A 26,532-nucleotide genomic window follows, 5' to 3' on the forward strand; every position below is an offset into this window, starting at 1 on the left:
CTTTAGTGTAGAGATCAGACTCCCACCTGACACATCCCACCCCCTGATCCCTCCCCCACCCCACAATTGTCCCCGCCATCTTAAGTACTGGCAGAAAGTCTGCCAGTACTAAAATAAAAGGTATAAAAAAATAATAATATTTTTTTTAAGCATATTTACATATGCTGCTATGTAGGGTCCCCCCTTAGCCCCCAACCTCCCTGATCCCCCCAAAATAGCTCCCTAACCCTCCCCCTCTGCCTTATTGGGGCCATCTTGGGTACTGGCAGCTGTCTGCCAGTACCCAGTTTGCAAATAAAAATGTTTTTTTTTTATTATTTGTTTCTGTAGTGTAGCTTCCCCCCCACAGTCCAATACCCCACCAGCCAAACCGATCACCAAAATAAACATATTAACCCCTTTGATCCCCACTTCTAACAAAAAAACTTTCTGTAGCGTAGTGGTTCCCACCCGCTCCCTCCCCGTGCACGCGCCCGCCCGGCCTCCCCGTGCACGTGCGCGCGTTCCGTGCGCGTCCCCCCGGTCGTCCCCGCCCCCGATCCCGCCCCCCTCCGCATCACAAAGGCCATCGATGGCCGCCACCCACCTCCCACACCGGCTCCCACCCACCAACGAACGTAGCCGTTAATGTCCGGTGCAGAGAGGGCCACAGAGTAGCTCTCTCTGCACCGGATGGCTACAAATGGTTATTGCAGGATGCCTCGATATCGAGGCATCACTGCAATAACCGGAAAGCAGCTGGAAGTGAGCAGGTTCGCTTCCAGCTGCTTTCCACACCGAGGACGTGCAGGGTACGTCCTCAGGCGTTAACTGCCTTTTTTTTGAGGACGTACCCTGCACGTCCTCGGTCATTAAGGGGTTAAAGAAAATGTTATCTGTTGGTTCTCTTAAAGGTCATATTTCAGCCTGATCTGTTTTATATCACAAGAAAATTGATCAGAAGTTAATTGGGTATTAATCCTGTAACTAATCCTCGGAATCTTAATCTGGTTTTGAGGGTCCTTCAAGCCTCTCCATTTGAACCTTTGCATGGTTTGTATCTCCAGCTTTTATCTTGGAATGTTCTTTTTCTCTTGCCTATTTCTTCAGCTAGAAAAGTTTCTGAACTTTTGGCTTTATCTTGTAAACCTCCTTTCCTATTTTTCGCAGTGCCTGATCAGTACATTTCCAGCCTTAACTGTATTATGCTCATGAACACATGGTCTTGTATACTGGTTTGTGTGTAAGATCCCAAATGTGATGATCTTGTGGACTCTCATTATCTTTTATAAAAGGAAATAAAATTTATTCTTACCTGATGATAATTTGTTTTATTAATTAGCTTGTTATTATGTATATATGCAAATATATGCTAATTATTAGCATTGCTGGTATTTTTTTTATGAAAGGTGGTGACCCTAGGAACAGATCCAGCTAATTCACAAGTAGGCAAATCATGCCATATGTAAAGTTTCCTGTGCATGTTAATACATATTTATAGGTGTATTTCTTTTTTTGGGGGGGGGCATTATATAAATGGAAATCTTCTCATTTCATTGTTAGTAACAGACTGAGACAACCCTTCTTTCAGATTTCTTTTTTCCTGCCTTTTTAAATGTGCTTTCTTGCGCATACACTGGTATTGACTCTGAACTGACAGCATCTGCCTGCAAGCTATCCAGAGCAGATATTACTGTAAACTACTACTAGTGTGCAAATAAAACATTAGGGAATATGTTGCAGGCAGTGTTGCTTTCAGCTCTATCAGAGTGATTGAGAACATTTTTATGCAGTTGACATTTTTACACTGAAAACCAATGCAGCGTTAATATTAAGCATTCTGTTCCATTTTTAAACAAATATGTTTCAGTTAAACCTGCATATTTTTTATCATGATCAGATTGATACACTTAGTATTAACATATTAGTTCTATTTGTTTTGCTTAAAGGGACACTGAACCCAATTTTTTTCTTTTGTGATGCAGATAGAGCATGCAATTTTAAGCAACTTTCTAATTTACACCTATTATCAAATTTTCTTCGTTCTCTTGCTATCTTTATTTGAAAAAAAAAGGCATCTAAGCTAAGGAGCCAGCAAATTTTTGGTTCAGGACCATGGACAGTACTTTTTTTATTGGTGCTGTCCAATCAGCAAGGACAACCCAGTTTGTTCACCAAAAATGGGCCGGCATCTAAACTTACATTCTTGCTTTTCATATAAACATAATAAGAGAATGGAGAAAATTTGATAATAGGAGTAAATTAGAAAGTTGCTTAAAATTGCATGCTCTATCTGAATGACAGAAGAAATTTTTTTTGGGTTCAGTGTCCCTTTAACAGGTTTTTAAGTTTTTTGTTATAAGAAGAAAAAAACATTTAATTTGTAACTTATTAATTATTGAAGTACAGGTTCCGCAGTGCTATGAACAAAGGTGGTTAGAAATGTTTATGGTATTAGGAGGTGTAATATATAGTGTTATTTATTCATTATATAGAACACACAATGCTTGGACAGGGTAGGCCCCACAAATGCTAAGGGGTGTTCCTTAGTTAAACATATAGAGGTGCAGGGTTGCTAGTCTTAAAATGGCACGCTCTAATGAAATAGATCATGTCATTTTCCAATTATAATGCTCTTGTAACATATAGTGCTCCTAATATGTGTAGCACAATTCCCTTGTAGACGTGCTATAAACAAACAATGTACATTTGCTAGTAGACCCATACAAAATCACTGGAGAACTAATAATTAAACTAAAATAATGAAAGGAAAACCATTGTAGTGTAATATAATTAGGGACTTTAATGGTTTCAATTGTATGCTAGTAAGTGTAAATTCACTCTATTTTTAATTTCCATACAGGCCAGATTGTCAGGATTACCTTGGATGAAATATATATATATATATATATATATATATATATATATATATATATATATATATATATCAGTGATGTGCAGTGATGTCAGAGGCTGGTGAGGCAGTGGCTAGGATACGCCTTCATTCTTTAGATATCCTTTGTTGAAGAAATAGCAATGCACATGGGTGATCTAATCACATGAGGTATCTATGTGCAGCCACCAATCAGCAGCTACTGAGCATATTTAGATATTATTTTCAACAAAGGATATCAAAATAATGAAGAAAATTAGATATTAGATGTAAATTGGAAAGTTATTTAAAATTGCATGCTCTTTCTAATCATCAAAGAAAATATATGGGTTTCATGTCCCTTTAAATGGTGTCTTGGAAAACTGGTCAACTTAGTAAACATCTGATTTTAGTCTAAGGATTGTAACAGAAACTCTTGCCAGATAACAAAATGTTTGCTCTGATTATGAGATCTAGAAATCCATGCCCATTAAAATATATGTTTAAAACATACTTTTTACTTTAATGCTGCAAATTATGCTTATAGATTATTTCATTATTCAGTAAATATAAAAATGTCTTGATCCAGTGGCGGCTGGTGAAATTTAAAGATGGTGGGGCGCTTGACCCCACCCCTTTAAATAAAGCCACACCATCAGATGGCACTACCAATTCATTAATTAAATAAATAAAAAGTAGACAGAAACACAGAAAAGCACTCGGGGGGAGAGGGAGAGAGAGACGGGGGGAGAGAGACACAGAGGGTTAGAGAGAAAAAGAGACACAATCACACACAGAGGGTTAGAGAGAGCGAGAGAGAGAGAGAGAGAGAGGCACAATCACACACAGAGGGTTAGAGAGAGAGAGAGAGAGAGAGAGAGAGAGAGAAAGACACAATCACACACAGAGGGTTAGAGAGAGAGAAAGCGAGAGAGACACAATCACACACAGAGGGTTAGAGAGAGAGAAAGAGAGAGAGAGACACAATCACATACAGAGGGTTAGAGAGAGAGAGAGAGAAAGAGAGAGAGGCACAATCACACACAGAGGGTTAGAGAGAGAGAGAGAGAAAGACACAATCACACACAGAGGGTTAGAGAGAAAGAGAGAGAGACACAATCACACACAGAGGGTTAGAGAGAGAGAAAGAGAGAGAGACACAATCACATACAGAGGGTTAGAGAAAGAGAGACACAATCACACACAGAGAGTTAGAGAGAGAGAGAAATAGAGAGACAATCACACACAGAGGGTTAGAGAGAGAGAGAAAGAGAGACACAATCCCACACAGAGGGTTAGAGAGAGAGAAAGAGAGACACAATCACACACAGAGGGTTAGAGAGAGAGAAAAAGAGAGAGAGACACAATCATACACAGAGGGTTAGAGAAAGAGAGAGAGAGACACAATCACACACAGAGGGTTAGAGAGAGAGAGAAAGAGAGAGACACAATCACACACAGAGGGTTAGAGAGAGAAAGAGAGAGACACAATCACACACAGAGGGTTAGAGAGAGAGAAAGAGAGAGAGACACAATCATACACAGGGTTAGAGAGAGAGAGAAAGAGAGAGACATAATCACACACAGAGGGTTAGAGAGAGAGACACAATCATACACAGAGGGTTAGAGAGAGAAAGAGAGAGAGACACAATCACACACAGAGGGTTAGAGAGAGAGAGAGAGACACAATCACACACAGAGGGTTAGAGAGAGAGAAAGAGAGAGAGACACAATCACACACAGAGGGTTAGAGAGAGAGAGAGAGAGACACACAATCACATACAGAGGGTTAGAGAAAGAGAGACACAATCACACACAGAGGGTTAGAGAGAGAGAGAAAGAGAGAGACAATCACACACAGAGGGTTAGAGAGAGAGAAAGAGAGACACAATCACACACAGAGGGTTAGAGAGAGAGAAAAAGAGAGAGAGACACAATCATACACAGAGGATTAGAGAAAGAGAGAGAGAGACACAATCACACACAGAGGGTTAGAGAGAGAAAGAGAGAGAGAGAGACACACAATCACACACAGAAGGTTAGAGAGAGAGAGACAATCACACACAGAGGGTTAGAGAGAGACAAAGATAGATAGAGAGAGAGACAATCACGCACAGAGGGTTAGAGAAAGAGAGAGACACAATCATACACAGAGGGTTAGAGAGAGAAAGAGAGAGAGACACACAATCACACACAGAGGGTTAGAGAGAGACAGAAAAATAGAGAGAGAGAGACAATCACACACAGAGGGTTAGAGAAAGAGAGAGACACAATCATACACAGAGGGTTAAAGAGAGAGAGAGACACAATCACACACAGAGGGTTAGAGAGAGAGAGAAAAAGAGAGACACAATCACACAGAGGGTTAGAGAGAAAGAAACAGAGAGAGACACAATCTTACACAGAGGGTTAGAGAGAGAAAGAGAGACACAATCATACACAGAGGGTTAGAGAGAGACACAATCATACACAGAGGGTTAGAGAGAGAAAGAGAGACACACAATCACACACAGGGTTAGAGAGAGACAGGAAGAGAGAGAGACAATCACACACAGAGGGTTAGAGAAAGAGAGAGACACAATCACACAGAGGTTAGAGAGAGAAAAAGAGAGAGACACAATCACACACAGAGGGTTGGAGAGAGAGAGAGAGAGAGAGAGAGAGAGACAATCACACACAGAGGGTTAGAGAACGAGAGAGAGACAATCACACAGAGGGTTAGAGAGACAGAAAGAGGGAGAGACACAATCACACATAGAGGGTTAGAGAGAGAGAGAGACACAATCACACACACACACACACAGAGGGTTAGAGAGAGAGAGAGAGAGAGAGAGAGAAATCACACACAGAGGGTTAGAAAGAGAAACAATCACAGAGGGTTAGAAAGAGAGAGACACAATCACACACCGAGGGTTAGAGAGAGAGAAAGAGAGACACAATCACACACAGAGGGTTAGAGAGAGAGAGAAAGAGAGAGAGAGACATAATCACACAAAGAGGGTTAGAGAAAGAGAGAGAGACACAATCACACACAGAGAGTTAGAGAGACACATAAGGGATGAGAGAGTCAGAGGGGGAGGAAGAGAGACAGAGAGAGAAAGAAACCATGGGGGAGAACGACACATAAGGAGAGAGATGGATAGATAGAGAGAGAGAGAGAGAAACACACACAAGGGGGGGTAAGAGGGATCACTGCATTTTAAGTAATAAAACAGCAGAGCTACAGAGAGTTCATAAAGTGAGACTATAAATTAGTGTGCAGTACACAGGCAAGCTGCTAGTGTAAATTTTGAATAAACAAAATACAAAAACGATCCTTAAACTGCTGTAAAAGAGTAAAAAAACACTAAACCACATTCATTAAATTATCATTTTCACTAACAGAATCCCTTTCAGCAAAATCTTACAGCTAGATTTAGAGTTTTGTCGGTAAAGACCCGCGTAGCTAACGCCGGCTTTTTTCTGGCCGCACCATAAAAATAACTCTGGTATTGAGAGTCCACATAAAGGCTGCGTTAGGCTCCAAAAAAGGAGCGTAGAGCATATTTAACGCAGCTTCAACTCTCGATACCAGAGTTGCTTACGCAAGTGGCCAGCCTCAAAAACGTGCTCGTGCACGATTCCCCCATAGAAAACAATGGGGCTGTTTGAGCTGACAAAAAACCTAACACCTGCAAAAAAGCCGCATTCAGCTCCTAACGCAGCCCCATTGTTTGCTATGCGGAAACACTTCCTACGTCTGCAACTAACACCCTAACATGTACCCCGAGTCTAAACACCCCTAACCTTACACTTATTAACCCCTAATCTGCCGCCCCCGCTATCGCTGACACCTGCATATTATTTTTAACCCCTAATCTGCCGCTCCGTAAACCGACGCTACTTACATTATCCTTATGTGCCCCTAACACCGCCGACCCCTATATTATATTTATTAACCCCTAATCTGCCGCCCACAACGTCGCCCCCACCTGCCTACACTTATTAACCCCTAATCTGCCGAGCGGACCGCACCGCTACTATAATAAAGTTATTAACCCCTAATCCGCCTCACTAACCCTATAATAAATAGTATTAACCCCTAATCTGCCCTCCCTAACATCGCCGACACCTAACTTCAATTATTAACCCCTAATCTGCCGACTGGAGCTCACCGCTATTCTAATAAATATATTAACCCCTAAAGCTAAGTCTAACCCTAACACTAACACCCCCCTAAATTAAATATAATTTTTATCTAACGAAATTAATTAACTCTTATTAAATAAATTATTCCTATTTAAAGCTAAATACTTACCTGTAAAATAAATCCTAATATAGCTACAATATAAATTATAATTACATTGTAGCTATTTTAGGATTAATATTTATTTTACAGGCAACTTTGTAATTATTTTAACCAGGTACAATAGCTATTAAATAGTTATGAACTATTTAATAGTTACCTAGTTAAAATAATTACAACATTACCTGTAAAATAAATCCTAACCTAAGTTACAATTAAACCTAACACTATACTATCATTAAATTAATTAAATAAAATACCTACAATTACCTACAATTAAACCTAACACTACACTATCAATAAATTAATTAAATACAATATCTACAAATAACTACAATGAAATAAACTAACTAAAGTACAAAAAATAAAAAAGAACTGTTACAAAAAATAAAAAAATATTTACAAACATAAGAAAAATCTTACAACAATTTTAAACTAATTACACCTACTCTAAGCCCCCTAATAAAACAACAAAGCCCCCCAAAATAAAAAATGCCCTACCCTATTCTAAATGACTAAAGTTAAAAGCTCTTTTACCTTACCAGCCCTGAACAGGGCCCTTTGCGGGGCATGCCCCAAGAAGTTCAGCTCTTTTGCCTGTAAAAAAAACATACAATACCCCCCCCCCCAACATTACAACCCACCACCCACATTCCCCTAATCTAACCCAAACCCCCCTTAAATAAACCTAACACTAAGCCCCTGAAGATCTTCCTACCTTATCTTCACCATACCAGGTTCACCGATCCGTCCTGAAGAGCTCCTCCGATGTCCTGATCCAAGCCCAAGCGGGGGGCTGAAGATGTCCATGATCCGGTAGAAGTCTTCATCCAAGCGGGGCCGAAGAGGTCTTCCATCCGATTGAAGTCTCCATCCAGGCGGCATCTTCTATCGACATCCATCTGGAGCGGAGCGGCAGCATCCTGAAGACCTCCGAAGCGGAACATCCATCCTGGCCGACGACTGAACGACAAATGACGAGCTCAATCTGATTGGCTGATTGGATCAGCCAATCGGATTGAACTTGATTCTGATTGGCTGATTCCATCAGCCAATCAGAATATTCCTACCTTAATTCCGATTGGCTGATAGAATCCTATCAGCCAATCGGAATTCGAGGGATGCCATCTTGGATGATGTCCCTTAAAGGAACCGTCATTCTTCAGTTGGACGTCGCCGGAAGAAGATGGAGCCGGTCGTCATCGGATGAAGATAGAAGATGCCGCTTGGATCAAGATGGTTGCCGGTCCGGATCGCCTCTTCTTCCCGGATAGGATGAAGACTTTGGAGCCTCTTCTGGACCTCTTCAGCCACCGGATGATGGATTGCCAACCCCCGCTTGGGTTGGATGAAGATTTTGGAGCCAGGACGGATCGGTGATACCTGGTGAGGTGAAGACAAGGTAGGATGATCTTCAGGGGCTTAGTGTTAGGTTTATTTAGGGGGGGTTTGGGTTAGATTAGGGGTATGTGGGTGGTGGGTTGTAATGTTGGGGGGGTATTGTATGTTTTTTTTTACAGGCAAAAGAGCTGAACTTCTTGGGGCATGCCCCGCAAAGGGCCCTGTTCAGGGCTGGTAAGGTAAAAGAGTTTTGACCTTTAGTAATTTAGAATAGGGTAGGGCATTTTTTATTTTGGGGTTCTTTGTTATTTTATTAGGGGGCTTAGAGTAGGTGTAATTAGTTTAAAATTGTTGTAATATTTTTCTTATGTTTGTAAATATTTTTTTATTTTTTGTAACTTAGTTCTTTTTTATTTTTTGTACTTTAGTTAGTTTATTTCATTGTAGTTATTTGTAGATATTGTATTTAATTAATGTATTGATAGTGTAGTGTTAGGTTTAATTGTAGGTAATTGTAGGTATTTTATTTAATTAATTTAATGATAGTATAGTGTTAGGTTTAATTGTAACTTAGGTTAGGATTTATTTTACAGGTAATTTTGTAATTATTTTAACTAGGTAACTATTAAATAGTTCTTAACTATTTAATAGCTATTGTACCTGGTTAAAATAATTACAAAGTTGCCTGTAAAATAAATATTAATCCTAAAATAGCTACAATGTAATTATAATTTATATTGTAGCTATATTAGGGTTTATTTTACAGGTAAGTATTTAGCTTTAAATAGGAATAATTTATTTAATAAGAGTTAATTAATTTCGTTAGATTAAAATTATATTTAATTTAGGGGGGTGTTAGTGTTAGGGTTAGACTTAGCTTTAGGGGTTAATCCATTTATTAGAATAGCGGTGAGCTCCGGTCGGCAGATTAGGGGTTAATGTTTGAAGTTAGGTGTCGGCGATGTTAGGGAGGGCAGATTAGGGGTTAATACTATTTATTATAGGGTTAGTGAGGCGGATTAGGGGTTAATAACTTTATTATAGTAGCGGTGTGGTCCGCTCGGCAGATTAGGGGTTAATAAGTGTAGGCAGGTGGAGGCGACGTTGAGGGCGGCAGATTAGGGGTTAATAAATATAATATAGGGGTCGGCGGTGTTAGGGGCAGCAGATTAGGGGTACATAGCTATAATGTAGGTGGCGGCGCTTTGCGGTCGGCAGATTAGGGGTTAATTATTGTAGGTAACTGGCGGCGACGTTGTGGGGGGCAGGTTAGGGGTTAATAAATGTAATACAGGGGTTGGCGGTGTTAGGGGCAGCAGATTAGGGGTACATAAGTATAACGTAGGTGGCGGTCGGCAGATTAGGGGTTAAAAAAATTTAATCGAGTGGCGGCGATGTGGGGGGACCTCGGTTTAGGGGTACATAGGTAGTTTATGGGTGTTAGTGTACTTTAGAGTACAGTAGTTAAGAGCTTTATGAACCGGCGTTAGCCCAAAAAGCTCTTAACTACTGACTTTTTTCCTGCGGCTGGAGTTTTGTCGTTAGATGTCTAACGCTCACTTCAGACACAACTCTAAATACCAGAGTTAGATAGATCCCATTGAAAAGATAGGATACACAATTGACGTAAGGGGATCTGCGGTATGGAAAAGTCGCGGCTGAAAAGTGAGCGTTAGACCCTTTTTTGAGTGACTCCAAATACCGGAGTTAGCCTAAAACCAGCGTTAGGAGCCTCTAACGCTGGTTTTCACGGCTAACGCCAAACTCCAAATCTAGGCCTAAGGTTGCAGAACTTACTTTAATAAAATGTGGCTAAAACACTACAAGTCTGCATCTTTTCCTGGCTGCTCTGTATGGAAGTGACAGTGGAACATTCCACTGCACTTAGAGGGGTAGTACAGAACTCTCTTTCTCTTGTTAAGTGTATCCAGTCCACGGATCATCTATTACTTATGGGATATTCTCCTTCCCAACAGGAAGTTGCAAGAGGATCACCCACAGCAGAGCTGCTATATAGCTCCTCCCCTAACTGCCATATCCAGTCATTCTCTTGCAAGCCTCAACCAAGATGGAGGTCGTAAGAGGAGTGTGGTGTTTTATACTTAGTTTATTTCTTCAATCAAAAGTTTGTTATTTTTAAATGGTACCGGAGTGTGCTGTTTATCTCAGGCAGTATTTAGAAGAAGAATCTGCCTGCATTTTCTATGATCTTAGCAGAAGTAACTAAGATCCATGGCTGTTCTCACATATTCTGAGGAGTGAGGTAACTTCAGAGAGGGAATGGCGTGCAGGTTTTCCTGCAATAAGGTATGTGCAGTTAATATTTTTCTAGGGATGGAATTTGCTAGAAAATGCTGCTTATACCTGATTAATGTAAGTAAAGCCTTAAATGCAGTGATAGCTACTGGTATCAGGCTTATTAATAGAGATGCATACTCTTATAAAAATGTAATATAAAACGTTTGCTGGCATGTTAATCGTTTTTATATATGTTTGGTGACAAAACTTATAGGGGCCTAGTTTTTTTCCACATGGCTGGTTTGATTTCTGCCTAGAGACAGTTTCCTGAAGCTTTCCACTGTTGCAATATGAGTGGGAAGGGCCTATTTTAGTGTTTTTCTGTGCAGATAAAAATACTGACAGAGACATTCAGCTTCCCTCTGTATGATACAGGACATCTCTGAAGGGCTCAAAAGGCTTCAAAGTCGTGTTTGAGGAGGGTAACAATCACAGTAGACTGTGGCAGTTGTTGTGACTGTGTTTAAAAAATGTTTTTGTCATTTATTATTCTGTTTTTGTTATTAAGGGTTAATCATCCATTTGCAAGTGGGTGCAATGCTCTGCTGACTTGTTACATACACTGTAAAAATTTTGTTAGTGTAACTGCCTTTTTTCCCTGTTATTTCAAATTTTGTCAAAATTTGTTTCTCTTAAAGGCACAGTAACGTTTTTTATATTGCTTGTTAACTTGCTTTAAAGTGTTTTCCAAGCTTGCTAGTCTCATTGCTAGTCTGTACAAACATGTCTGAAACAGAGGATACTTGTTCATTATGTTTGAAAGCCATGGTGGAGCCCCATAGGAGAATGTGTACTAAATGTATTGATTTCACCTTAAACAGTAAAGATCAGTCTTCATCTATAAAAGAATTGTCACCAGAGGGGTCTGTCGAGGGGGAAGTTATGCCGACTAACTCTCCCCACGTGTCGGACCCTTCGCCTCCCGCTCAAGGGACGCACGCTAATATGGCGCCAAGTACATCAGGGACGCCCATAGCGATTACTTTGCAGGACATGGCTGCAATCATGAATAATACCATGTCAGAGGTATTATCCAGATTGCTTGAATTGAGAGGCAAGCGCGATAGCTCTGGGGTTAGATGAGATACAGAGCGCGTAGATGCTGTAAGAGCCATGTCTGATACTGCGTCACAATATGCAGAACCTGAGGACGGAGAGCTTCAGTCTGTGGGTGATGTCTCTGATTCGGGGAGACCTGATTCAGAGATTTCTAATTTTAAATTTAAGCTTGAGAACCTCCATGTATTGCTTGGGGAGGTATTAGCTGCTCTGAATGACTATGACACAATTGCAGTGCCAGAGAAATTGTGTAGGCTGGATAAATATAGGGATAAGTAGCTGTCTCACTATGATTTCTGATATAGCGTTGTAACCATAGCAACCCATATTAGGTAGGAGACACTAGACGTTATGCGCGTCCAAAACGTCATGACGCAGACACGTCAGTAACGTCACGCAAGTACACGCAGGCCCCAAACAAACGGCGCTCACATTACGGACCCTAGAAAAGGAGCTCCATCTACCTGTCCACTCACACTACCTCTGAAGAAGAAGTTACGAATACTTCGAAACGCGTAAAGGTTCTCAATAGTGGGCGGACGGGGCCTGACTTTCTACTTATATGAACAGAATATCACTTTTTAATCTTTTAATAGATGTTCACTTGGGATTTTATTAATGCACTTTTTATATATTGCTTATATTGCCTATTTTAACCTCCGCTATAGCAGAAAAACACATCTATAGCTGAGCATTTTTAGCTGACTAGCAAGATTTATCTGTATCTTGCACTACACACCACATCCAGTATTATTACATAACGATATTGGTAACGCTGCAAGTCTGAAAAATAACAGACATCCGGAAACAAAGAGGTTTTACTTCTTTTCTATCCCACTTTGTTTTTTACATTTTACTTTTCATCAGGAGAATTTACCAATCCCATCATTATACAGTGGGTAACACTAATATCCCCAGATCTTGGAATACTCAGCAGCTTACATACCATATTGTCTTTGTAATTAGTGGGCATAGTTATTTCAGCCCCTACAGTCCTATACATCAGTGCTGTACTACAAGCCTAAGGGCACATAATATATTCAAACCACTCTTAGCACATATGTATAGTGAACTTTACCTAGTGACTTTGTACTAAGGACAAGTGTTCCATCATCTAACACCTGGACGACTATACCATCACCAATACCTAAGGATACAGCTATACAAGTTGCATATATATTTGCATATATGTTTGTCACTTACCTCATGTCGATTGAGGGTTTTTAATGTAAGCGCATAATATTTTGAAATAAATATATCTTTTGTGTCAAAACAATATTATGCTATGTGCTTTTGTTTTCTTTTTATGAACCACGTCTTGACTGCACTCTGAGGGGAAGGAGATTCTCATCACCTAGAGGCATTACCTCCTCCTAAAGGATAAGAATCATACATTCCTACCACCATTGCAAGAAAGATACTACAGACGGATTAAAGTCTACCCAAAGAGAGTCCAGGATTTTCATTCTTGTAAAGAACTGGAACAAGAAGGACCCATTCGAATAACAGACATCCAAGAAACAATACCAGGACACAGGAGAACAATCCTAGTGAATCATCTTTAAACCTGGGCACATCGCTTACCTCATATGATTGAGGACATAGCTGGTAAGCAGAAATTTCTCTATTGAATCCACAATTGTGATGAAATTCAACTTCTAAGACTATCTCCAAATTTTCAATATATATATTTTTGGACTTACTTATTGTTTACAGTATAGCTGAGCGCCTCTACCACATGTTGAAATTGTTCTCTTTGTATAACAGTGCCGGTGAGTACTGATGTTTTTCCAATACCTAAAAGGCTTACAGAAATTATTAGTAAGGAGTGGGATAGGCCCGGTGTGCCCTTTTCCCCACCTCCTATATTTAGAAAAATGTTTCCAATAGATGCCACTACACGGGACTTATGGCAGACTGTCCCTAAGGTAGAGGGAGCAGTTTCTACTTTAGCAAAGCGTACCACTATCCCGGTTGAGGACAGTTGTGCTTTTTCAGATCCAATGTATAAAAAATTAGAGGGTTATCTTAAGAAAATGTTTATTCAACAAGGTTTTATTTTACAGCCCCTTGCATGCATTGTGCCTGTCACTGCTGCGGCGGCATTCTGGTTTGAGGCCCTGGAAGAGGCCATCCATACAGCTCCATTGACTGAAATTGTTGACAAGCTTAGAACTCTTAAGCTAGCTAACTCATTTGTTTCTGATGCCATTGTTCATTTGACTAAACTAACGGCTAAGAATTCCGGATTCGCCATCCAGGCGCGTAGGGCGCTATGGCTCAAATCCTGGTCAGCTGATGTGACTTCAAAGTCTAAATTACTCAACATTCCTTTCAAGGGGCAGACCTTATTCAGGCCTGGTTTGAAAGAAATTATTGCTGACATTACTGGAGGTAAGGGTCATACCCTTCCTCAGGACAGGGCCAAATCAAAGGCCAAACAGTCTAATTTTCATGCCTTTCGAAATTCCAAGGCAGGTGCAGCATCAACTTCCTCCGCTTCAAGACAAGAGGGAACTTTTGCTCAATCTAAGCAGGCCTGGAAACCTAACGAGTCCTGGAACAAAGGCAAGCAGGCCAGAAAGCCTGCTGCTGCCTCTAAGACAGCATGAAGGAACGGCCCCCTATCCGGTGACGGATCTAGTAGGGGGCAGACTTTTTCTCTTCCCTTAGGCGTGGGCAAGAGATGTTCAGGATCCCTGGGCGTTTGTTGATCATATCTCAGGGATATCTTCTGGACTTCAAAGCTTCCCCTCCACAAGGGAGATTTCATCTTTCAAGGTTATCTGCAAATCAGATAAAGAAAGAGGCATTCCTACGCTGTGTGCAAGACCTCCTAGTAATGGGAGTGATCCATCCAGTTCCGCGGACAGAACAAGGACAGGGTTTTTATTCAAATCTGTTTGTGGTTCCCAAAAAAGAGGGAACCTTCAGACCAATTTTGGATCTAAAGATCTTAAACAAATTCCTCAGAGTTCCATCTTTCAAAATGGAAACTATTCGGACCATCCTACCCATGATCCAAGAGGGTCAGTACATGACCACAGTGGACTTAAAGGATGCCTACCTTCACATACCGATTCACAAAGATCATCATCGGCTCCTAAGGTTTGCCTTTCTAGACAGGCATTACCAATTTGCAGCTCTTCCCTTCGGGTTGGCTACAGCCCCGAGAATCTTTACGAAGGTTCTGGGCTCCCTTCTGGCGGTTCTAAGACCGCGAGGCATAGCGGTGGTTCCGTATCTAGACGACATCCTGATACAGGCGTCAAGCTTTCAAATTGCCAAGTCTCATGCAGAGATAGTTCTGGCATTTCTGAGATCGCACGGGTGGAAAGTGAACAAGGAAAAGAGTTCTCTATCCCCACTCACAAGAGTCTCCTTCTTAGGGACTCTTATAGATTCTGTAGAGATGAAAGTTTACCTGAGTCCAGGTTATCAAAGCTTCTAAATGCTTGCCGTATTCTTCATTCCATTCCGCGCCCTTCGGTGGCTCAGTGTATGGAGGTGATCGGCTTAATGGTAGCGGCAATGGACATAGTGCCATTTGCGCGCCTACATCTCAGACCGCTGCAATTATGCATGCTAAGTCAGTGGAATGGGGATTACACAGATGTGTCCCCTCTACTAAATCTGGATCAAGAGACCAGAGATTCTCTTCTCTGGTGGTTGTCTCGGGTCCACCTGTCTGAGGGTATGACCTTTAGCAGGCCAGATTGGACAATTGTAACAACAGATGCCAGCCTTCTAGGTTGGGGTGCAGTCTGGAACTCCCTGAAGGCACAGGGATCGTGGACTCAGGAGGAGAAACTCCTTCCGATAAATATTCTGGAGTTAAGAGCAATATTCAATGCTCTTCTGGCTTCGCCTCAGTTAGCAACACTGAGGTTCATCAGATTTCAGTCGGACAACATCACGACTGTGGCTTACATCAACCATCAAGGGGGAACCAGGAGTTCCCTAGCGATGTTAGAAGTCTCAAAAATAATTCGCTGGGCAGAGACTCACTCTTGCCACCTGTCAGCAATCCATATCCCAGGCGTGGAGAACTGGGAGGCAGATTTTCTAAGTTGTCAGACTTTTCACCCGGGGGAGTGGGAACTCCATCCGGAGGTGTTTGCTCAGTTGATTCATCGTTGGGGCAAACCAGAGTTGGATCTCATGGCGTCTCGCCAGAACGCCAAGCTTCCTTGTTACGGATCCAGGTCCAGGGACCCAGAAGCAACGCTGATAGATGCTCTAGCAGCGCCTTGGTTCTTCAACCTGGCTTAGGTGTTTCCACCGTTTCCTCTGCTCCCTCGACTGATTGCCAAAATCAAATAGGAGAGAGCATCGGTGATTCTAATACCGCCTGCGTGGCCACGCAGGACCTGGTATGCAGACCTAGTGGACATATCATCCTTTCCACCATGGACTCTGCCTCTAAGACAGGACCTTCTAATACAAGGTCCTTTCAATCATCCAAATCTAATTTCTCTGAGACTGACTGCATGGAGATTGAACGCTTGATTCTATCAAAGCATGGCTTCTCAGAGTCAGTCATTGATACCTTAATACAGGCACGAAAGCCTGTTACCAGGAAAATCTATCACAAGATATGGCGTACATATCTTTACTGGTGTGAATCCAAAAATTACTCAAGGAGTAAGGTTAGGATTCCTAGGATATTGTCCTTTCTCCAAGAGGGTTTGGACAAAGGATTATCAGCTAGTTCCTTAAAGGGACAGATTTCTGCTCTGTCTATTCTTTTGCGCAAGCGTCTGGCAGAGGTTCCAGACGTCCAGGCATTTTGTCAGGCTTTGGTTAGAATTAAGTCTTTGTTTAAACCTGTTGCTCCCCCATGGAGCTTAAACTTGGTTCTTAAAGTTCTTCAAGGAGTTCCGTTTGAACCCCTTCATTCCATTGATATTAAGCTTTTATCTTGGAAAGTTCTGTTTTTGATGGCTATTTCCTCGGCTCGGAGAGTCTCTGAGCTATCTGCCTTACAATGTGATTCTCCTTATCTGATTTTTCATGCAGATAAGGTAGTTCTGCGTACCAAACCTGGGTTTTTACCTAAGGTGGTTTCTAACAAGAATATCAATCAAGAGATTGTTGTTCCATCATTGTGTCCTAATCCTTCTTCAAAGAAGGAACGTCTTTTACATAATCTGGACGTAGTCCGTGCCTTGAAGTTTTACTTACAAGCTACTAAAGATTTTCGTCAAACATCTTCCCTGTTTGTCGTTTATTCTGGACAGAGGAGAGGTCAAAAAGCTTCGGCAACCTCTCTTTCCTTTTGGCTTCGGAGTATTATACGCCTAGCCTATGAGACTGCTGGACAGCAGCCCCCTGAAAGAATTACAGCTCATTCTACTAGAGCTGTGGCTTCCACCTGGGCCTTTAAAAATGAGGCCTCTGTTGAACAGATTTGCAAGGCCGCGACTTGGTCTTCGCTTCACACTTTTTCAAAATTTTACAAATTTGATACTTTTGCTTCTTTGGAGGCTGTTTTTGGGAGAAAGGTTCTTCAGGCAGTGGTTCCTTCCGCTTAATCCCTGCCTTGTCCCTCCCATCATCCGTGTACTTTAGCTTTGGTTTTGGTATCCCATAAGTAATGGATGATCCGTGGACTGGATACACTTAACACCAGAAAACATAATTTATGCTTACCTGATAAATTTATTTCTCTTGTAGTGTATCCAGTCCACGGCCCGCCCTGTCATTTTAAGGCAGGTCTAAAATTTAATTAAACTACAGTCACCACTGCACCCTATGGTTTCTCCTTTCTCTGTTTGTTTCGGTCGAATGACTGGATATGGCAGCTCTGCTGTGGGTGATCCTCTTGCAACTTCCTGTTGGGAAGGAGACTATCCCATAAGTAATGGATGATCCGTGGACTGGATACACTACAAGAGAAATAAATTTATCAGGTAAGCATAAATTATGTTTTTTCACTTTAGCAAAGCTGGCAGCTTCACAGGACAGCAACAAAATAAATGAAAGTTGTTTTTTTCCGTTTTTGTTTTGTTTTCTATGATTTAACATCCAGCCCAAACCCTAAGTTCCACTTACTAATGCCTCTCACTGGATTGGTTCAGCCCAAATAGGACTGCCTCAAATAAGCAGTTATGGGCCATGCAATGATCTTAATCACTTTCATCCAGTAGGTGGCGCAGCATGTTGTGTAATGGTGGGCAGACCTGCTTGTGCCTCTCCGTTGCACAACATGTAGCTGTGAAAAAAAAATGCTGGGGAAAAAAAATAACAATTTTTTTTTTATTTTTTTAAAGCCAATAAAAAAAATATATTTTTGCCCATATGAGAGGTGAAGCGCTGCCTCACCTGCCTCTAGTGACTGCATATCACTGAATATATATATATATATATACAGGGAGTGCAGAATTATTAGGCAAAAGAGTATTTTGACCACATCATCCTCTTTATGCATGTTGTCTTACTCCAAGCTGTATAGGCTCGAAAGCCTACTACCAATTAAGCATATTAGGTGATGTGCATCTCTGTAATGAGAAGGGGTGTGGTCTAATGACATCAACACCCTATATCAGGTGTGCATAATTATTAGGCAACTTCCTTTCCTTTGGCAAAATGGGTCAAAAGAAGGACTTGACAGGCTCAGAAAAGTCAAAAATAGTGAGATATCTTGCAGAGGGATGCAGCACTCTTAAAATTGCAAAGCTTCTGAAGCATGATCATCGAACAATCAAGCGTTTCATTCAAAATAGTCAACAGGGTCGCAAGAAGCGTGTGGAAAAACCAAGGCGCAAAATAACTGCTCATGAACTGAGAAAAGTCAAGCGTGCAGCTGCCAAGATGCCACTTGCCACCAGTTTGGCCATATTTCAGAGCTGCAACATCACTGGAGTGCCCAAAAGCACAAGGTGTGCAATACTCAGAGACATGGCCAAGGTAAGACAGGCTGAAAGACGACCACCACTGAACAAGACACACAAGCTGAAACGTCAAGACTGGGCCAAGAAATATCTCAAGACTGATTTTTCTAAGGTTTTATGGACTGATGAAATGAGAGTCAGTCTTGATGGGCCCGTGGCTGGATTGGTAAAGGGCAGAGAGCTCCAGTCCGACTCAGACGCCAGCAAGGTGGAGGTGGAGTACTGGTTTGGGCTGGTATCATCAAAGATGAGCTTGTGGGGCCTTTTCGGGTTGAGGATGGAGTCAAGCTCAACTCCCAGTCCTACTGCCAGTTTCTGGAAGACACCTTCTTCAAGCAGTCGTACAGGAAAAAGTCTGCATCCTTCAAGAAAAACATGATTTTCATGTTCACCTGATCTGAACCCCATTGAGAACCTGTGGTCCATCATCAAATGTGAGATTTACAAGGAGGGAAAACAGTACACCTCTCTGAACAGTGTCTGGGAGGCTGTGGTTGCTGCTGCACGCAATGTTGATGGTGAACAGATCAAAACACTGACAGAATCCATGGATGGCAGGCTTTTGAGTGTCCTTGCAAAGAAAGGTGGCTATATTGGTCACTGATTTCTTTTTGTTTTGTTTTTGAATGTCAGAAATGTATATTTGTGAATGTTGAGATGTTATATTGGTTTCACTGGTAAAAATAAATAATTGAAATGGGTATATATTTGTTTTTTGTTAAGTTGCCTAATAATTATGCACAGTAATAGTTACCTGCACACACAGATATCCCCCTAAAATAGCTATAACTAAAAACAAACTAAAAACTACTTCCAAAACTATTCAACTTTGATATTAATGAGTTTTTTGGGTTCATTGAGAACATGGTTGTTCAATAATAAAATTAATCCTCAAAAATACAACTTGCCTAATAATTCTGCACTCCCTGTATATATATATATATATATATATATATATATATATATATATATATATATATATATATATATATATATAAATTCTACACACCAGGTGCAGGTCTGTGCTATGTTGTTTTCTAAACATTAACACATGAGTGCTTGATGATGTCAGTCACTGAGTCACTATATCCCTTACTTGGTCACACAGTACAGTGGTGTTTGTCCCTTTCTCATTTTAAGTTGACATGCTTAACATATTTTTTTTACTGTGTTACATGTTGCAAAAAAAATAATAATAAAAAAAAAAAAGTATAAAAATCACATTTTGGGGTGGGGGGGGCTTTCATGGATTCTTGCACCGGGGCCCTGATGTTTCTAGTTACGCCTCTGATTATTGCAGTTCATTTGCCCCACTTTCCTACTTTCTAGTTTCCTTCCATCCACTTAGCTTTATGTTTGAGGAATTATGGGAGAGTGAGAGGGATTAAATCTCTGGTATGTTAGGGGTGTTTTTGCCTATTAGTGGACTAGAGTGTAATCCCTATGTGATTATTAGGTGGGGCCCTGCTATCATGAGAGAAATTAATTTATCAGGTAGGAATACATTTTGTTTTTCCTTTCCTTGTTGTTATGCATTTTTGTATAATTTAAAATGTTTTTATTTATTTATTTTCTATTTAAGAAGCAGACCGCTCAGAGCCTATGTCAGAAGAAGATATGGGAGATGATGCTCCAGCAGTCACTCTGAAGTTTGAGTTTAATTTCCAATCACTCTCTATTGTATTGTACAGTAATGACAATAGCCAAGTAAGTTATTTCGTCTGTATCTATAGTATGTTTTACTGTATATGTTGTCAATTGCATTACATCACATCTTGCTGCGTGGTGGGATTTATATATACTTCAGTGTGTTTATGTGCCTATGTATACGTGTGTACATTTCTTTTCTAGTTGTGCTATTTGTACAAACTTGCCAATACCCTGCTTGCAATTCATTAACACTTATTAACCCTTTGGCTGCTAAGCCATTTCCCATCTGGGTGCTAATATTTTCTTTTCTTTTTTTTCTTTCATGTAATTAGCAAGAGACCATGAGCTAGTGACGTATGGGATATACATTCCTACCAGGAGGGGCAAAGTTTCCCAAACCTCAAAATGCCTATAAATACACCCCTCACCACACCCACAAATCAGTTTTACAAACTTTGCCTCCTATGGAGGTGGTGAAGTAAGTTTGTGCTAGATTCTACGTTGATATGCGCTCCGCAGCAGGTTGGAGCCCGGTTTTCCTCTCAGCGTGCAGTGAATGTCAGAGGGATGTGAGGAGAGTATTGCCTATTTGAATTCAATGATCTCCTTCTACGGGGACTATTTCATAGGTTCTCTGTTATCGGTCGTAGAGATTCATCTCTTACCTCCCTTTTTCAGATCGACGATATACTCTTATTTATATACCATTACCTCTGCTGATTTTCGTTTCAGTACTGGTTTGGCTTTCTACAACATGTAGATGAGTGTCCTGGGGTAAGTAAATCTTATTTTCTGTGACACTCTAAGCTATGGTTGGGCACTTTTTTATAAAGTTCTAAATATATGTATTCAAACATTTATTTGCCTTGACTCAGGATGTTCAACATTCCTTATTTCAGACAGTCAGTTTCATATTTGGGATAATGCATATGAATAAATCATTTTTTTCTTACCTTAAAAATTTGACTTTTTCCCTGTGGGCTGTTAGGCTCGCGGGGGCTGAAAATGCTTCATTTTATGTGTCATTCTTGGCGCAGACTTTTTTGGCGCAAAATTTTTTTTTTCTGTTTCCGGCGTCATACGTGTCGCCGGAAGTTGCGTCATTTTTGACGTTCTTTTGCGCCAAAAGTGTCGGCGTTCCGGATGTGGCGTCATTTTTGGCGCCAAAAGCATTTAGGCGCCAAATAATGTGGGCGTCATTTTTGGCGCTAAAAAAATATGGGCGTCACTATTGTCTCCACATTATTTAAGTCTCATTTTTTATTGCTTCTGGTTGCTAGAAGCTTGTTCACTGGCATTTTTTTCCCATTCCTGAAACTGTCATTTAAGGAATTTGATCAATTTTGCTTTATATGTTGTTTTTTCTATTACATATTGCAAGATGTCCCACGTTGAAACCAAGTCAGAAGATACTTCTGGAAAATCGCTGGCTGGAGCTACCAAAGCTAAGTGTATCTACTGTAAACTTATGGTATCTGTTCCTCCAGCTGTTGTTTGTACTGTTTTGTCATGACAAACTGTTAATGCAGATAATATTTCCTTTAGTACTGTTACATTACCTGTTGCTGTTCTGTCAACATCTAATACTCAGAGTGTTCCTGATAACATAAGAGATTTTGTTTCTAAATCCATTAAGAAGGCTATGTCTGTTATTCCTCCTTCTAGTAAACGTAAAAAGTCTTTTAAAACTTCTCATTTTTCAGATGAATTTTTAAATGAACATCATCATTCTGATTCTGATAATGGTTCTTCTGGTTCAGAGGATTCTGTCTCAGAGGTTGATGCTGATAAATCTTCATATTTATTTAAAATGAAATGTATTCGTTCTTTACTTAAAGGGCAACTGTAGTCAAATATACTCTTGTGTTGTAACAATAGTATACCGTTAAATAAATCTTTTTTCAATGTACATCCTATTTGAAATCTTATTCGTTTTCAATATATCACTTTTTTAATTTTAATTGTTTTCCAAACCCACTGATTTATAGTCCGTAGCTGTATTCCAATCCTGGAGGACAACTCCAGTTGGAAGATGGCGACTACCGGACGCAATGCGCATGCGCGATTTCACGCAACGTCATCGGATAGATTGAACTTTAATGTGCGCATGCGTTATCTTCTGTCTGTTGTCAGCGATGTCGGCTTCTGTGCCAATATGCGCATCCGAGACTAATAGAAAACAATTGCGCATGCGCTGAGTGACGAAAATTTATTTAAATTGCATGCTAATACTGGCCATACGATTGGCAAGTATGTTATTGCTTAGACGGCCCACATTTGAGGGCTGGATAACGACGTCATTGACAGAAAATAAAAGTTTATTTTTATGCTAAAGGGAGCTTCGTTTTTCAAAATGAAAAGGTACCTTACATTTATATTAAAATTGCAATGTTTAATGTTGAGTGTGTTTTGCTTAAGGTCAGCAAAAGTTAGTATTCCTTTAAAGAAGTCCTAATTGCATTAGAAATTGAGGATTCTGGTCCTCTTGATACTAAATCTAAACGTTTAGATAAGGTTTTTAAATCTCCTGTAGTTATTCCAGAAGTTTTTCCTGTCCCTAGTGCTATTTCTGAAGTAATTTCCAGGGAATGGAATAATTTGGGTAATTCAATTACTCCTTCTAAACGTTTTAAGCAATTATATCCTGTGCCATCTGACAGATTAGAGTTTTGGGACAAATTCCCTAAAGTTGATGGGGCTGTCTCTACTCTTGTTAAGCGTACTACTATTCCTACGGCAGATGGTACTTCCTTAAGGATCCTTTAGATAGGAAAATTGAATCCTTTCTAAGAAAAGCTTACTTGTGTTCAGGTAATCTTCTTAGACCTGCTATATCTTTAGCGGATGTTGCTGCAGCTTCATCTTTTGGTTAGAAGCTTTAGCGCAACAAGTAACAGATCATAATTCTCATAGCATTTTTTTTTTTTTTAACATCTTTTTTTTTATTGGATTAATCTCCACAAGAAATACATCAAAAAAGAAAGAACATAAGAATCACAAAAACATTCCATATATATGAGTACATAGTAAACAAAAAAATGAAATAAGAAACTAATATTTCATGTAAATTGCGAGACCAACTAAATCTTGTTGGAGCTTTCATTAATACATTAAAACAACAAACCGGGAAAGGGAAAAAAAAAACCAAAAAAAAAAAACCCCACCGCTGGACCTGAACCAAACCATCCCAACATTTATTAAGACAATTGTAATCCTACATTAACCAAGTGCCAGGAAATTTATTCAGAAGCACTAATTCTGCAAAGCTTATAGACAAACGGAATGGGTACAAGATCTGTCTTTGCAGCGGGAGAGGATAGGATTCAATGATTGGAAGCCAACCGAGAAGAAAATCTTCGATTCTCATAGCATTTTTATTCTTCAACATGCTAATAATTTTATTTGTAATGCCATCTTTGATATCATTAGAGTTGATGTCAGGTATATGTCTCTAGCTATTTTAGCTAGAAGAGCTTTATGGCTTAAGACTTGGAATGCTGTTATGTCTTCTAAGTCTACTCTGCTTTCCCTTTCTTTCCAGGGTAATAATCGTTTTTCGTTCTTTTTGTCACTACAAGGAACAAAAACCTGATCCTTCATCCTCAGGAGCGGTATCAGTTTGGGAACCATCTCCAGTCTAGAATAAATCCAAGCCTTTTAGAAAATCAAAGCCAGCTCCTAAGTCCACATGAAGGTGCGGCCCTCATTCCAGCTCAGCTGGTAGGGGGCAGATAACGTTTTTTCTAAGAAATTTGGATCAATTCCGTTCACAATCTTTGGATTCAGAACATTGTTTCAGAAGGGTACAGAATTGGCTTCAAGATGAGGCCTCCTGCATAGAGATTTTTTCTTTCCCGTGTCCCAGTAAACCCAGCGAAGGCTCAAGCATTTCTGAAATGTGTTTCAGATCTAGAGTTGACTGGAGTAATTTTGCCAGTTCCAGTTCTGGAACAGGGACTGGGGTTTTATTCAAATCTCTTCATTGTACCAAAGAAGGAAAATTCCTTCAGACCAGTTCTGGATCTAAAAATATTGAATTCGTTATGTAAGGATACCAACATTCAAAATGGTAACTGTAAGGACTATCCTGCCTTTTGTTCAAAAAGGGCATTATATGTCTACTATAGATTTACAGGATGCATATCTGCATATTCCGATTCATCCAGATCACTATCAGTTTCTGAGATTCTCTTTTCTAGACAAGCATTACCAGTTTGTGGCTCTGCCGTTTGGCCTAGCTACAGCTCCAAGAATTTTTACGAAGGTTCTCGGTGCCCTTCTGTCTGTAATCAGAGAACAGGGTATTGTGGTATTCCTTATTTGGACGATATCTTGGTACTTGCTCAGTCTTCACATTTAGCAGAATCTCATTCGAATTGACTTGTGTTGTTTCTTCAACATCATGGTTGGAGGATCAATTTACCAAAAAGTTCATTGATTCCTCAGGCAAGGGTAACCTTTTTAGGTTTTCAGATAGATTCAGTATCCATGACTCTTTGATAGACATGAGACGTCTAAAGTTGATATCAGCTTGTCGAAACCTTCAGTCACAATCTTTCCCTTCGGTAGCCTTATGCATGGAAATTCTAGGTCTTATGACTGCGGCATTGGACGCGATCCCCTTTGCTCGTTTTTAATGCGGCCTCTTCAGCTCTGTATGCTGAACCAGTGGTGCAGGGATTATACAAAGATATATCAATTAATATCTTTAAAACCGATTGTACGACACTCTCTGACGTGGTGGACAGATCACCATCGTTTAGTTCAGGGGGCTTCTTTTGTTCTTCCAACCTGGACTGTAATTTCAACAGATGCAAGTCCTACAGGTTGGGGAGCTGTGTGGGGGTCTCTGACAGCACAAGGGGTTTGGGAATCTCAGGAGGTGAGATTACCGATCAATATTTTGGAACTCCGTGCAATTTTCAGAGCTCTTCAGTCTTGGCCTCTCCTAAAGAGAGAATCGTTCATTTGTTTTCAGACAGACAATGTCACAACTGTGGCATACATCAATCATCAAGGAGGGACTCACAGTCCTCTGGCTATGAAAGAAGTATCTCGAATTCTGGTTTGGGCGGAATACAGCTCCTGTCTAGTTTCTGCGGTTCATATCCCAGGTATAGACAATTGGCAAGCGGATTATCTCAGTCACCACACGTTTTATCCGGGCGAATGGTCTCTTCTCCCAGAGGTATTTCTTCAGATTGTTCAAATATGGGGTCTTCCAGAAATAGATCTGATGGCTTCTCATCTAAACAAGAAACTTCCCAGGTATCTGTCCAGATTCACGGATCCTCAAGCGGAAGCAGTGGATGCGTTGTCACTTCCTTGGAAGTATCATCCTGCCTATATCTTTCCGCCTCTAGTTCTTCTTCCAAGAGTAATCTCCAAGATTCTGAAGGAATGCTCATTTGTTCTGCTGGTGGCTCCAGCATGGCCTCTCAGGTTTTTGGTATGCGGATCCTGTCCGGATGGCCTCTTGCCAACCGTGGACTCTTCCGTTAAGACCAGACCTTCTGTCACAAGGTCCTTTTTTTCCATCAGGATCTCAAATCCTTAAATTTAAAGGTATGGAGATTGAACGCTTGATTCTTAGTCAAAGAGGTTTCTCTGACTCTGTGATTAATACTATGTTACAGGCTCGTAAATCCGTATCTAGGGAGATATATTATAGAGTCTGGAAGACTTATATTTCTTGGTGTCTTTCTCATCATTTTTCCTGGCATTCTTTTAGAATTCCGAGAATTTTACAGTTTCTTCAGGATGGTTTTGATAAAGGTTTGTCTGCAAGTTCCTTGAAAAGACAAATCTCTGCTCTTTCTGTTCTTTTTCACAGAAAGATTGTTAATCTTCCTGATAATCGTTGTTTTGTACAAGCTTTGGTTCGTATAAAACCTGTCATTAAGTCAATTTCTCCTCGTTGGAGTTTGAATTTGGTTCTGGGGGCTCTTCAAGCTCCTCCGTTTGAACCTATGCATTCTTTGGACATTAAATTACTTTCTTGAAAAGTTTTGTTCCTTTTGGCCATCTCTTCTGCCAGAAGAGTTTCTGAATTATCTGCTCTTTCTTGTGAGTCTCCTTTTCTGATTTTTCATCAGGATAAGGCGGTGTTGCGAACTTCTTTTAAATTTTTAACTAAGGTTGTGAATTCTAACAAC

The 26,532-nt window shown here is 40.4% G+C and overlaps 1 protein-coding gene across 1 annotated transcript in view; it reads left to right on the forward strand.

Annotated features, from left to right (window-relative positions):
- The window catches only part of VPS13C (vacuolar protein sorting 13 homolog C), a 1,402,311-nt gene that overhangs the window by 701,750 nt on the left and 674,029 nt on the right, over positions 1 to 26,532 (forward strand). The window contains 1 exon segment of the mRNA XM_053719302.1: positions 20,310 to 20,434. Coding sequence (XP_053575277.1) covers positions 20,310 to 20,434 — 125 coding nt within the window.

Source organism: Bombina bombina, chromosome 6, assembly GCF_027579735.1.
Source record: "Bombina bombina isolate aBomBom1 chromosome 6, aBomBom1.pri, whole genome shotgun sequence".
Lineage (NCBI taxonomy): Eukaryota > Metazoa > Chordata > Amphibia > Anura > Bombinatoridae > Bombina > Bombina bombina.